The 13,788-nt window shown below is 38.3% G+C and overlaps 2 protein-coding genes and 1 pseudogene across 5 annotated transcripts in view; all 3 read right to left on the bottom strand.

Moving 5' to 3' along the window:
- The window catches only part of LOC143861014 (cytochrome P450 CYP72A616-like), an 8,260-nt gene extending 5,223 nt beyond the window's left edge, over positions 1-3,037 (bottom strand). The window contains exon 1 of one of the 3 annotated variants that reach the window (XM_077371901.1): positions 2,916-3,037. Coding sequence is in view for 2 of the 3 variants with exons in the window: in XM_077371899.1 (XP_077228014.1) it covers positions 1,071-1,344 (274 nt within the window). In the remaining variant the exon portion in view is untranslated. Of the gene's footprint in view, positions 1-809; positions 862-1,070; positions 1,497-2,915 lie in introns of those variants that run through there. The other 2 variants (XM_077371899.1, XM_077371900.1) reach the window with 2 other exon arrangements.
- LOC143861015 (cytochrome P450 CYP72A616-like) lies at positions 2,770-8,113 on the bottom strand. Its single transcript, XM_077371902.1, has 5 exons — positions 8,064-8,113; positions 5,227-5,447; positions 4,802-5,046; positions 3,824-4,211; positions 2,770-3,555 (listed from the first exon to the last, which is right to left on the bottom strand). The coding sequence occupies exons 1-5, from the start codon at positions 8,074-8,076 to the stop codon at positions 3,130-3,132; spliced, it is 1,293 nt and encodes a 430-aa protein (XP_077228017.1). The 5' UTR covers positions 8,077-8,113; the 3' UTR covers positions 2,770-3,129.
- Position 8,114: 1 nt separating this feature from the next.
- On the bottom strand, positions 8,115-12,762 carry LOC143860375 (cytochrome P450 CYP72A616 pseudogene; annotated as a pseudogene). The gene is made up of 3 exons (XR_013239696.1): positions 12,249-12,762; positions 8,497-8,717; positions 8,115-8,360 (listed from the first exon to the last, which is right to left on the bottom strand). The product of XR_013239696.1 is annotated as a cytochrome P450 CYP72A616 pseudogene (transcript).
- Between the last annotated feature and the right edge of the window lie 1,026 nt (positions 12,763-13,788).

The raw sequence follows: 13,788 nt of genomic DNA, 5'->3' as shown, positions 1-13,788 counted from the left end.
CATTTATATCTAGGGTTGATACCCTTAGGGTGTCTACAATGACAGAATTACCGATAAGAAGGCAAAAGAAAGGAAGTGCAATTTTTATTTATTTATTTGTACTTTTTTTGGTTTGTGGGGGGGGGGGGGGATGGGCGTCTACTGGGGGTGGCCAAAATGGGGTGTCTACAGTTTCCCACCAGTTCAGTTCGATTCATTTTCGGATTAAAACTAAAAAACCGTCAGCCGAACCAATGGGATCGGTTCAGTAGAAGTCTTAGGCCCGGTTCGGTTCAGTTTATCGGTTTGGCCTGTTTTTTGTGCAGCCCTAATACCCAATCCGGGTTTTTAGTTTAATTGCATTTTGGCTGCAATTTGTGTGTCAACTTATAAAAATTTGATTATGGTGCAACTATAATGGATTTTTTTCCTTGGGAATTGGTTATAATCCTTCTTGACAGCAGTTCTGCTCTTTTAGGGGATGTTTGGATGCAGTGTTTTTTGGTTTTTGTTCTTTTTTTCCGTTTCTCTATGGAAAGTGATTGCTAGTGTTTTGGTAAACTCATTTTCCATGATTTTTCTCCAAAATTGATAATTGAAATTATCTTTCAAGGAAAAGTGCAAATCTACAGGCCTCTATAATTTTATTTATTATGGAATAATTTTTCATAGAAGATATTTTTTTCCATAATTTCATTTTGGGAAGTGATGTATTTGCCACCTTTTCTTCGGATGGCCATGCTTTCTAGTGTATTCATGAGTTATGACTGCTCTGTTTACTGTACAAGGGGCTAGCCAGGGAAAGAAAAGGGGGCGGATATATCAGTTACCTTTCATTTTATCTGGATCCACACATTCTTATGTTTTCTTGTCTTCGTCTAGTAAACTCATCTGGGTGAACAATATGAACAATATGAAGAAATATTATTATTTTTATTTCTTTCCAAATTTTCAGTGGAAATTTCGGCCCAAAAAATTAGACATTTTGTCTGTCTTTACCGAATTTCGTCCAAAATTTCGGTCTAGGAAATATATCAAAGAAACCCCATAAAAATATAAAATAAAAAACTAAGAGAAAATGGGAAAAATACCGTATTTCTTCATCATTTCATATTGGAAGGGATAGACACGTGGAACGATCTGGTGAGACAGATTCATGGGTTTTGATTGTTCTTTCATCATGAAGCTGATTATATCCTTCATGTTGCCGTACAACAATTTGTAGGGAGGGCCTTTGATCCCTTGCTCCTTCAAATACCTCTCCACCTTCATGGGTCTCCACCAAACCCAGTAAACTAATCTCCAAGTCAATGAAACTAGCAAAACACAAGAAATCAACAGAGAAATGGACAGAAAATAACCCATTTTTTCTTTTTCTTTTACAGTCTCTGCTCAGTGCTCTCTCCTAAGAAGAGAAAATCAGAACAGATCAGCCGACATAAATAGCCATGGGTCTGTCTCTTCAAGTGCCAATTGCAATGAAACAGCTCTTCCTTTTCATTAAACTACGGATAGGCCGTTCTACAGGTGAGTTCTAACTTCTAATATCATTCGCCCAAGTATCTTTCTCCTAGGTCCCACTGAACATCTCACGATCGTTCATCTTGTGGGCTGGGTCCCACTTTGAATGGATGATACTACTAATGGGGTATTTGTTGCATTTGTCTTTTATTCGGGAAAATTTCAATTTTTGGTGAAACTTTAAATCGCAATAATCAAACTCTAAATGGGAGGAGACATCAGGATCAGGTCCATTGAATCCGTCCCATGTGAAGTACATCAGCCCCACTCCAGGTAAAGTGGTGGACTCCACCCTATGCATAAGTTGTTAAGTTTGAGTGCAGTTGGTGGGACCCACCCTAATAAAATATCGATGTAAAACTGTTGGCCCCACTCTATGAAAGGATTTGGATGGAGATGGTGGGCCCACTAATGGGTGTAAAATGGTGGGCCCTACCATATCAAAACATGAGGTTTAAAATGGTGTGCCTGCCTCCACGCATGCTATGTGGGAAATGTTAAAAAAATCAATCATAGAAAAAATTCCAATAAAAAATTTCCATTGAAAAGTTTACCAACAAGAACTTTCATGAAAAGAACGAATGATAGAAAAGAAACACGCAATTTAGCGACATTTGCACATACAAGGTCAATCTATAACACATTGTATTTTGGATTGAATGTGGGATTGTTGTAATGATCAGAGGAAAATGCACTTCAGAGGCCTTGCTCAGAGGGGAAAAGACGTGAAAATCCATCTCTTTTCTCTGTCCACTACCAGTGAAAGCAAGTTACCCACTCCTTCAGCCCACGGAGGAGGGCATTTGTTCTTAGATGTACACGATTCTGCAATTACCCCCCTGGCTTCCTTGTTACACCTTCTACCATAAATTGATTTTCCAATGATATTACCCCAAATCAGTATAGTAAGGAGTAAGGTATTGTTGCAGACCATCGGCAGATCAAAATTTTTCTGCTGTGTTCAATTAGTTTGGATTGGTTTTTTGAATTTAAATTCCTTATGAATAACATTTTATTCCTTTTACAAGGGGACTTTGCTCTTCTTTTTATTTTTGAGACAGCTAATCACATTGCAACTGAAAATTATAGATTACCAAGGATGAGTTGTCATCAAGTAACAAAAATTACTCTTAAGCATCAAACGGTAACAGTCTAAACTACCAAAGTTACTTCAACTAGTAGAAACTAGGCACTCCCAAGATTGCTTTTACAATGACACAGCTACAAACTCAATAAACAAAAAGCCATAGAAGGAATTGACAGACAATCAAAGACAAAGCAACACCCAATATAACTATTAGGGAAGGAACACAAGTGTTGGCTACACCCTTAACAAAGTTACCAATGCCCACAAATGGAAGTACAGCAACAACACAGCAGATGTGTTGGGTTCAACCCAAGGCTAGAATATCTACCTCATACAATGTCTACGAGCAAATTCCTTCCTCAAACTAAGATAATTGTATCTTCCTTCTGCACAAAGTTTTATGACATGAAGTTGGGTTACAACACATCCCAAATCGACATTGAATTCAACTCCGCTGAAGGATACACGTATGAAATAACACTGTTCATAATAATGATAAGTGATTCTGACAGTAATCAAGGATGTTGATGGAAAAGATGATCTCAAAGTTTTTTTAAGATAATCTGAACACCATGTTGGGGTTGAAGTGTTATGACAGTGTAAGGTGCATGAGCATATGTGGGCGACAGCTCAAACGAGAAGTGTTGTAGAATCATGGCCAAAGCGAGCTTAGCTTCTATCAGGGCAAAGCTCTGCCCAATACATATACGTGGGCCCCAACCAAAGGGGAAGAATGTAACTTGATTCTTCGTTGCATTTGAAACACCACCTGAGAATCTCTCTGGTTTGAAGTCATCCACATCGTCGCCCCATATTTCAGGATCATGATGAATAAAGAGCGTTGGCAGAGAGAATTCTACTTCAGGTGGGAAGTTGATTCCTCCGAGTATTATTCTCTTGTAAGTGCGCCGAATAAGTAAAGTCAAAGGCGGGTATAGTCGGAGAACCTCATACAGAATCATGGTTACCTGCAATAGAGATTTCAAGAATTTCAGACACCATATGGCTTCCTCTAGTGTTACAAATCATTGTGACATTGTATGCCGAAACATCTAATATGTTAATATGTCTAGATTCAATGGAAGAACTAAACAAGTAGGTGGTATTTAACAAATTAGGGTAAGGAAAGCAAATCCTTTCTCCTCTTAGTCTATGGGATTAAATTCATCAGACTGGGATTTGCAGCTATCAGTGTTAGTTAAAATATTGAAGAGAATGTACCAACCAATTACTCACAATCTTTAGGTGGCTTAAGCCATCAAAGTCTGGTTTGTTTTTCCCAAAGAGTTGTAAAACTTCTTCCCTTGCTTGTTGTTGCCAGGTTGGATGCATACTCAATGCAACCATTGTCCAAGCCAACAAAACAGAAGTCGTTTCCTGCCCAGCAAAGTAGAATAGCTTGCACTCCTCTATAACGTCTTCAGTCGTCATTCCACTATTCTTGGAGTTCCCATTTTCTTGAGAGTCGTTAAAGTTGGATTCCATCATAATTCCCAGTAAGTCATCATTATTGGCATCTCCTAATTTAATAGCCTTTTCTCTCTTCTTGATAATACCCGTTAACAGAGCTCGCACTTCTTTCTCAATTTCTTTTCTCCTAATGTTCTTCTTTGTGGGCAGAAACCTGTATGAATAGATAATGTTGGTTAAGTAATAGAATATGCAGTTTATGATAATTATCGTATGGATTTCTTACTTCACCCTTTCTACCTCTCTATTTTCCATTGATAATGGAATTAGAAGGGTTCCTCAGATTAGCCTAGAAGTTGAAGGCCCTATCTGCATTGACTTCATTTACCTTAACCATAGCATTTATTGCCTCTGCTACAATGCTGCTACCCCTACTGCTATTTCTAGTACTGTCAATGGGACCAGCCTTGGAACAGAAGTAACAGAGACAATTAATTCGGAAACATATTGTGTAAAATGAAGGTTTAGATTCAATCAATGCTGGGAATATTGGAGATGACATCGTACAGCTTCTAAAACTAAAGGCATCACTTGTCAACAATCATATATAGAGGATTTTAGCACTAAAATCCAATGATAGGACTGGAGGTTTTTCCTGTCATTACCTTCTGGAGTAGTTCAAAGAGATTCTATGGTACTTTAGTTTAGGATTCCTATTCGATGAAATTGTGTTATTGATGTGCTTTTCTTATGATTTATGAACATGAGTAAGACTGTAAGAGAGAGCAAGTAAAAGGAACAAACCTGAAGCCAGGGATGTATACGGACCGGGCTGCTTCAATCACAAGCTGAGCCTGTTCTGTTTGGAGTTGGAAAATCCGCCTTCCTTCTTTGTAGTTGCTACCAAATGCCGTCCGAGAGATCACATCTCCAGTTAAAGTCTGGAGTTCTGGCCACACATCTAATTCACAGGAACCTTGAGAACCAACCGATTGCTCCCATCTGCTAATTAATTCACAACAGCAAGTAGAGAATGCTGGTAGCATTCGCTGTAACAAACAAAAAACATAAAATTTAACCACAGGCGAAAACTAACAAGAACATGTGGTTTGTCATTAACCACAAAGTGTGGAACAAGTCGCTTGTTCTTCAAGTTTTATTTTTGTCATCACAAGTCTTGTTTGGTAGATGTTCCAGGGAATGTTTAATGTTATGAGATGGGAAATAACCTTCAATTTCTCTTGGTGGAAGGCTGGGTTTATGATCCTCCTGTGTTTGGCCCACTTCTCACCATCGTAGTTCACAAGCCCTGTTGCCAACAACTTTGTGACTGGGTTTGCTTTTACCTTCCCAAAGTGACCAAACTTGTTCGACAGAATTTCCCTTATCAGCTCTGGATCCATGAGGTTCACCCTGGCTGTTGTTCCCATCCAAGTAACAGACATTTTACCTGCACTTTACAGTCTAAGAATTTTAGTAATTGGACCGATGAAAGAAGAAGAGTTTTAGTACTTAGACTGATGAAAAACTCATTATATTAAAAGACACAGACTTCTAGTACAACTGCGATGGAAAGTAAGAAAGCCCAACACAATCAGACATGAGAACAAATCCTTTTCTTTGAAGTTCTGCTCACATAATAAGCAATAGAGAATGTTGAAAACCATTTCAAGTGGAACAGAACAGATAACATTGTCATATGGGCAAGACCTTAAAAATCAAAACCCATTTCAAAATCTAACTTGAGTGAACAGAATAAGCTATTACAGAATTAATCAACTATCCAACCTTTTTTTTTTTTTTTTTTTTTGAAATGGCAAAGATATATTATAAAATAAGGGGGGACCGAGATGGACCACACCCAAATGTACAGGGAAGGAAAAGGAAAGAAAATTACAATAAAGCAAAAAACAAAAATACAAAATATACTACGGAGGGAGAAAATCAAACTACTCCAACTCCATATGACCAACCTCACTTCTAGCCTACCCATCCGCCTCCCCATTAGCATTCCACTTCACATGATCAAAGGCAATAGACAAACTCAATATTAGATCCACAATTTCATCAAAAAGGATAAAAATCTCTAAGGAGGCAATGCCACTCTTTTCAACCAACGAATCACATTGAGTGAATCACCCTCCACAATTGTATTATCTAAGCACTCTCGATCTAATCTCATGATACCATGATATGCCGCCATCACTTTTGCCTCTGAAGCATCACATCTCCCCAAAAGGACCTGAATAGGCCCACACAGCCTCTCCACTGTCATTACGGAACAAACCGCCAACCCCAGCCGGACCCGGATTTCCAATACTCGAACCATCAAAATTCAATTTCCACTTCCTAAAAGTAGGAGCCTCCCAATGCTGAATAATCCGAGGTCGATTTTCCCTACTGAAGCAAACTACCCTCCATCCCTCCCATAGACCAAATGCCAAAACAAAGCGGAAGGATGGACGACATTTTACCCAAGATATCGATAGTGCAATAATTTTCATGTACAGACAATGAGGCGATTTGGCAATCCCTTCAAAAACTCTAGAATTTCTCTCTTTCCAAATCACCCACCAAGAAACTTCTATCCATCCAATTTAAAAAAGAAGGCAAAATAAAGCCTAATGGCTAGTTTGGATGTGCAATCTAAATAGGCCCGCCCATTTATTGAAGTACTTATTGACAAGGAAGCAGGATTCTTCTCTGGGAGCCTTCGATTCCCGCTTTCGATTCCCGCTCTGGCAACCTTTAGTAGGATTTTTTCCTGGGAGCCTTCGATTCCCGTTTTGATTCCCGCTTTCGATTCCCGCTCTGGCAACCTTGCTTCTTGATGCACTTTTTTTGGTAAGTTTTCTGGGAAAATTTTCAATGTTTTCGATGTAAAATGGGCATGAAACAATTTTTTTGCCCATTTTTTAACTTAAAAATAGGTATAAAACTTGTTTTACGCCTAAAGAAAGCAATCTATGCTCTACCGGTGATTCTTTTTCTTGGGAAAGAAATTTGCTTAAATCTTCATTAAGGAAAAAGCTGACCACAAAAATTTTCCATTCGACCAAACATGCCTTTTAGTGGCTGCTTGGATGTAGAGATTTTTTTTTTGTTTGTTTTTGCTTTTGTTTCTTGCAATTTCCAGGGAAAATTAATTTGCCAGCGTTTGGTAAATCATTTTCCAAGATTTATTTTTCTAAAATTGAAAATTTATATAATTTTTCAAGGAAAACTGCAAACCTACTGGGCCCTAGAAGTTTAGTTTCCATGGAATAATTTTTCAAAAAAGATATTATTTTCAAACAAGCTATCCGTGGATTTTTGTGTTCTGTTTTTATCTTACGCATGGCATGACGTGTCGTGGAACAAAGACATGTACCCACTTCATGATGTTCTACAAGATCCAAAAGTCTCAAATGCACATAAATTTCTCCATGTGGGACCCAAGGATAGACCCCCTTCGGCACAAACCAATTACTCATTTTCTTTATGAAAACATAGGGGTCTACTTGTCGTAAATTGCTTATATCCATGGTGTTGAAAACTTGGCATATTATGGTAGGCTCGTACTTACAGACCTCTCTTCTTAAGAGCTCTCATTTTTAATGTAGAGAGAAGGGGTGTATCTATCAAAGCAACAGGGTACAAATGACAGTTTCTGAAAGAAAATCAGAAAAGTGGAAATTGAGTAAGGAAATCATCAAATGTCTCTAAAACCATGGCTCCAAGCTATGTATTATAACGTTTGATTTATAAAATTAAATTCTACCCTCTAGGTTTGATTGGACGGTGATCAGATTCACACACAGAAAGCTTTCACTGTGGGTGTTTCACACCAAAATATTTCCCCAATTATAGCTAGCAAATTGGTTTTTTCTTCAATTCGTATGCTTGGTTAGAGTTGCTATCCTATGCTCACCAAAATAACATATTACAAGAACAAAAGTAGTGGACCAGATAGCAGATTCCAATAAAACCCCACAAATTGAAATTAGGAGTCTAAAAATGGACATGAGTCTAATGAAAGAAATCAAACAAACCCATAAAAAAAAAGTAAGAAAAATAGAAAGATTACCGTAGTTCTTCATCGTTTCATATTGGAAGGGAAAGACACGTGGAGCGATCTGGTGAAGCCAGGGATGTATACGGACCGGGCTGCTTCGATCACAAGCTGAGCCTGTTCTGTTTGGAGTTGGAAAATCCGCCTTCCTTCTTTGTAGTTGCTACCAAATGCCGTCCGAGAGATCACATCTCCAGTTAAAGTCTGGAGTTCTGGCCACACATCTAATTCACAGGAACCTTGAGAACCAACCGATTGCTCCCATCTGCTAATTAATTCACAACAGCAAGTGGAGAATGCTGGTAGCATCCGCTGTAACAAACAAATAACAAAAATTTAACCAAAGTGTGGAACAAGTCGCTTGTTCTTCAAGTTTTATTTTTGTCATCACAAGTCTTGTTTGGTAGATGTTCCAGGGAATGTTTAATGTTTTGATATGGGAAATAACCTTCAATTTCTCTTGGTGGAAGGCTGGGTTTATGATTCTCCTGTGTTTGGCCCACTTCTCACCATCGTAGTTCACAAGCCCTGTTGCCAACAACTTTGTGACTGGGTTTGCTTTTACCTTCCCAAAGTGACCAAACTTGTTCGACAAAATTTCCCTTATCAGCTCTGGATCCATGAGGTTCACCCTGGCTGTTGTTCCCATCCAAGTAACAGACATTTTACCTGCACTTTACAGTCTAAGAATTTTAGTAATTGGACCGATGAAAGAAGAAGAGTTTTACTACTTAAACTGATGAAAAACTCATTATATTAAAAGACAGAGACTTCTAGTACAACTGCGATGGAAAGTAAGAAAGCCCAACACAATCAGACATCAGAACAAATACTTTTCTTTGAAGTTCTGCTCACATAATATGCAATAGAGAATGTTGAAAACCATTTCAAGTGGAACAGAACAGATAACATTGTCATATGGGCAAGACCTTAAAAATCAAAACCCATTTCAAAATCTAACTTGAGTGAACAGAATAAGCTATTACAGAATTAGTCAACTATCCAACCTTTTTTTTTTTTTTTTGAAATGGCAAAGATATATTATAAAATAAGGGGGACCGAGATGGACCACACCCAAATGTACAAGGAAGGAAAAGGAAAGAAAAATACAATAAAGCAAAAAACAAAAATACAAAATATACTATGGAGGGAGAAAATCAAACTACTCCAACTCCATATGACCAACCCCACTTCTAGCTAACGCATCCGCCTCCCTATTAGCATTCCTCTTCACGTGATCAAAGGCAATAGACAAACTCGATATTAGATCCTCAATTTCATCAAAAAGGATAAAAATCTCCAAGGAGGCAATGCCACTCTTTTCAACCAACGAATCACATTGAGTGAATCACCCTCCACAATGGTATTATCTAAGCACTCTCGATCTAATCTCATGATACCATGATATTCCGCCATCACTTTTGCCTCCGAAGCATCACATCTCCCCAAAAGAACCTGAATAGGCCCACACAACCTCTCCACTGTCATTACGGAACAAACCGCCAACCCCAGCCGTATCCGGATTTCCAATACTCGAACCATCAAAATTCAATTTCCACTTCCTAAAAGTAGGAGCCTCCCAATGCTGAATAATCCGAGGTCGATTTTCCCTACTGAAGCAAACTACCCTCCATCCCTCCCATAGACCAAATGCCGATACAAAGCGGAAGGATGGAAGACATTTTACCCAAGATATCGATAGTGCAATAATTTTCATGTACAAACAATGAGGCGATTTGGCAATCCCTTCAAACACTCTAGAATTTCTTTCTTTCCAAATCACCCACCAAGAAACTTCTATCCATCCAATTTAAAAAAGAAGGCAAAATAAAGCCTAATGGCTAGTTTGGACGTGCAATCTAAATAGGCCCGCCCATTTATTGAAGTACTTGTTGATGCACTTTTTTAGGTAAGTTTTCTAGGAAAATTTTCAATGTTTTCCATGTAAAATGGGCATAAAACAATTTTTTTGCCCATTTTTTCACTTAAAAATAGGTATAAAGCTTGTTTTACGCCTAAAGAAAGCAATCTATGCTCTACCAGTGATTCTTTTTCTTGGGAAAGAAATTTGCTTAAATAAATCTTCGTTAAGGAAAATGCTGACCACAAAAATTTTCCATATGACCAAACATGCCTTTTAGTGGCTGCTTGGATGTAGGGATTTTTTTATTTTTGCTTTTGCTTTTGTTTCTTGCAATTTCCATGGAAAATTAATTTGTCAGCGTTTGGTAAATCATTTTCCAAGATTTTTTTTTCTAAAATTGAAAATTTATATAATTTTTCAAGGAAAACTGCAAACCTACCTACTGGGCCCTAGAAGTTTAGTTTCCATGGAATAATTTTTCAAAAAAAGATATTATTTTCAATAATTTCATTTTGGAAAGTGATCGATAGATTTGCCCCTTTTCTTCCCCCGTTTCCCGGTCTACCCCACTCTGCTAGTGTGGGGTAGAGTAGGAAAATAATGCAAACCAATACATCATTCATTTATGACAAGAAGCGTTACATCACTCATTTTAGGAAAATAGGAAAATATGTCAGTTCCCTTTCATTTTATCTAGATCCACACTTCCTTTTGGATTGTGTAGCAAAGAAGCAGTACATCATTCATTTTAGGAAAATGATTATGGTTGCACCGTGTTTTCCAGTTTTCCACACCTTTTGGGCGTGTTGGGCAAGTAGGGTTGGAACTTAGGTCGGGTTGAGGCCAACCCGAAACTACCAGATTTTCAACCCGACGAGGTTCAACCCGACCCAACCTGAGGAACCCTTTTTTACAACCTGAACCCAACCCTGTATGAGCTTTTAAGCTTACAAAAATAAAATTGATAAAAAATATCGGGTTTCACTTGGGTCGGGTTGCCCAAGCCCTCAACCCGAACCCAACTCAAACTCAAACCCGGGTTGGGAAAACTCAACCTGAACCTGACCCCGACCCGAACTCAACCCAACCCTACCTTCTTTTCTTTTCTTTTTTTACGGGTTAAACACGACCCGAGTTGCACCCCTAGGCTTCTCATTCTCTCCTACAAAAGAATGGCTGGAACGGATTGATGAGAATCTGCTGAAGCTACTCGGACTCGCTCTGCAAAATGTCTTTTTTTTTATGGCAGATAGGGTGGAGGTGGGCTTGACTGGTGGGTCATGTTTGTCGTACAAGCTTTTTTGGATTTTTCCGTTTCTCTCCACTTGAAAAGCGGAAAAAGACTATTTTAATAATGGGTGCGGAACCAAGGTTTTAAATTTCGGTACCTATTTTGGACCCCACTGAAATCCGAAATTTCGGTCCTAAAATTGGTATTAAGCTTCAAAATTTGGTATTTCGCAAAATATCAAATTTCGGTCAATTTCGGTTTCGGTCACCACTGAAATCCGGATTTCGGTCGAAATTTAAAACCATGTGCGGAACACGCCCACCTTTGCTTACTAAAGGTGGAGACAAAGTTAATAAAAAATTTGAGTTATGAGCACGCGATTTGAGTATTCAATCACGTAACCTCAACAGCGACAAGCATTGTACCCACTTCATGATGTTCTACAAGATCCAAAAGTCTGAAATGCACATAAATTTCTCCATGTGGGACCCAAGGATAGACCCCCTTCGCCACAATCCAATTACTCATTTTCTTTATGAAAACATAGGGGTCTACTTGTCGTAAATTGCTTATATCCATGGTGTTGAAAACTTGGCATATTATGGTAGCCTCTCTTCTTAAGAGCTCTCATTTTTAATGTAGAGAGAAGGGGTGTATCTATCAAAGCAACAGGGTACAAATGACAGTTTCTGAAAGAAAATCAGAAAAGTGAAAATTGAGTAAGGAAATCATCAAATGTCTCTAAAACCATGGCTCCAAGCTATGTATTATAACGTTTGATTTATAAATTAAATTCTACCCTCTAGGTTTGATTTGACGGTGATCAGATTCACACACAGAAAGCTTTCACTGTGGGAGTTTCACACCAAAATATTTCCCCAATTATAGCTAGCAAATTGGTTTTTTCTTCAATTCGTATGCTTGATTAGAGTTGCTATCCTATGCTCACCAAAATAACATATTACAAGAACAAAAGTAGTGGACCAGATAGCAGATTCCAATAAAACCCCACAAATTGAAATTAGGAGTCTAAAAATGGACATGAGTCTAATGAAAGAAATCAAACAAACCCATAAAAAAAAACTAAGAAAAATAGAAAGATTACCGTAGTTCTTCATCGTTTCATATTGGAAGGGAAAGACACGTGGAGCGATCTGGTGAGACAGATTCATAGGTTTTGATTGTTCTTTCATCATAGTGCTGAGGATATCCTTCATGTTGCCGTACAACAATTTGTACGGAGGGCCTTCGATCCCGTGTTCCTTCAAATACCTCCCCAGCTTCATGGGTTTCCACCAAATCGAGTAAACTAATCTCGAGATCCATGAAACCAGCAAAACACAAGAAATCAACAGAGAAATGAACAGAAAATCACCCATCTTTTCTTAAGAAGAGAAAGCTCCCCAACGGACACCCGAATTAAATAACCATGAGTTGGTCTCTGTGTTTAAGCATCGACTGCAATGAAAACAGCTCTCCATTTTCGCTAAATGACGGACATGCCCTTTCTAGAAATTAGTACAATTCGCCTAATCTTTCTCTGCCTTTTCCTAACACTGAACGTCTCACAATTGTTCATCTCGTCGGCTGGGTCCCACTTTGAACGGGAAAAGGTATTGGTAGCATTCTCTTTTATGACATATTTTTTCTCTTTATAGGTTGTTTGACATTTATTCGGGACGTCGAGGTGCAGTGTAAGATGCCAATGAGGGCCCCTCAATCCTTCCCATAATCTCTTTATAGGCACATGTGAAATTTTTGTCCACGATGTTTTAGTAAAATTTTGGTCCAATCTCATGTTTTGTTGCCTTTTAGCACTAGAATTCTTTAATCCCACTAGTGTAAAGATTGCTTGTGTGATGAATTTTTTTAATCCCACTCTTATAATGCTTGCCTTTTCATCCCATCCCAAAATAATCTCGGGAACCGAAAATAAGCTTGAGAAGAATTTTTTTCTTCCCAACAGTTCAAGTAACCAAACAAAAGTTTTTTTTCCCACCATAGTCCGGTCAACCACACATGGAATTTTTATTTTACCGGGATACTTCTAGGACTTTCTTTTTCCACCAATCTCCTTGGATTTTTTTTCTCCCATATAAATCCCTGGAACCAAAAAAAAACCCGGCAACCAAACAGAGGTGTATAGATCGGAGGGTTGGGACTATCATCCTATATAAATGTCAAGTATAGATCGGAGGGTTGGGACCATCATCCTATATAAATGATTTTTTAGGCACAACCTATTTATGTTGTGGCCTATCACATGGACGGTTTGGATCATCCTATAGTGTGGTTCATAAAGTTCTTTTTGAAAATACGAGCTATACGGGCTTACCCCACATAAAATCTCTGTTTTACATATGACATATCTGTATTATTTTCAAAGCTCGCTTCCCCATTGGAAGAGACCTGTACGACCGAGATTCAAATCATTGATTTTTGTCTTTGTTAACCTTTATAGATGAGGCAGCCATGTGATGGGGACTAGGATCACGTAGTCGTTTTATGTGGATCTACCAAATCAACGGCCTGGATCATATGAGTGCTACTTTGTGACTCAAATTTGATCATTAAGATCATATCTTAACCATCATCCTTTGTAAGCTCATAAATTTTAGGCTCAATTTTGATCACATCTAAACAAT

Source organism: Tasmannia lanceolata, unplaced genomic scaffold, assembly GCF_043159265.1.
Source record: "Tasmannia lanceolata isolate RefF3 unplaced genomic scaffold, GAP_Taslan_0.1 ptg000037l, whole genome shotgun sequence".
NCBI classification, from domain to species: domain Eukaryota; kingdom Viridiplantae; phylum Streptophyta; class Magnoliopsida; order Canellales; family Winteraceae; genus Tasmannia; species Tasmannia lanceolata.
Note: the sequence above shows the minus strand (reverse complement) of the source record. Positions and strands in the feature narration are given on the sequence as shown.

Bases quoted from the DNA above. Each gene is read 5' to 3' on its own strand.
- LOC143861015 (XM_077371902.1), bottom strand. The intron at 5,047-5,226 runs GTTATTTCCCAT...TGTTTGTTACAG, and splicing joins TCCACCAAGAGAAATTGAAG to CGAATGCTACCAGCATTCTC. The intron at 3,556-3,823 runs GTGAGTAATTGG...TCTCTATTGCAG, and splicing joins GCTTAAGCCACCTAAAGATT to GTAACCATGATTCTGTATGA.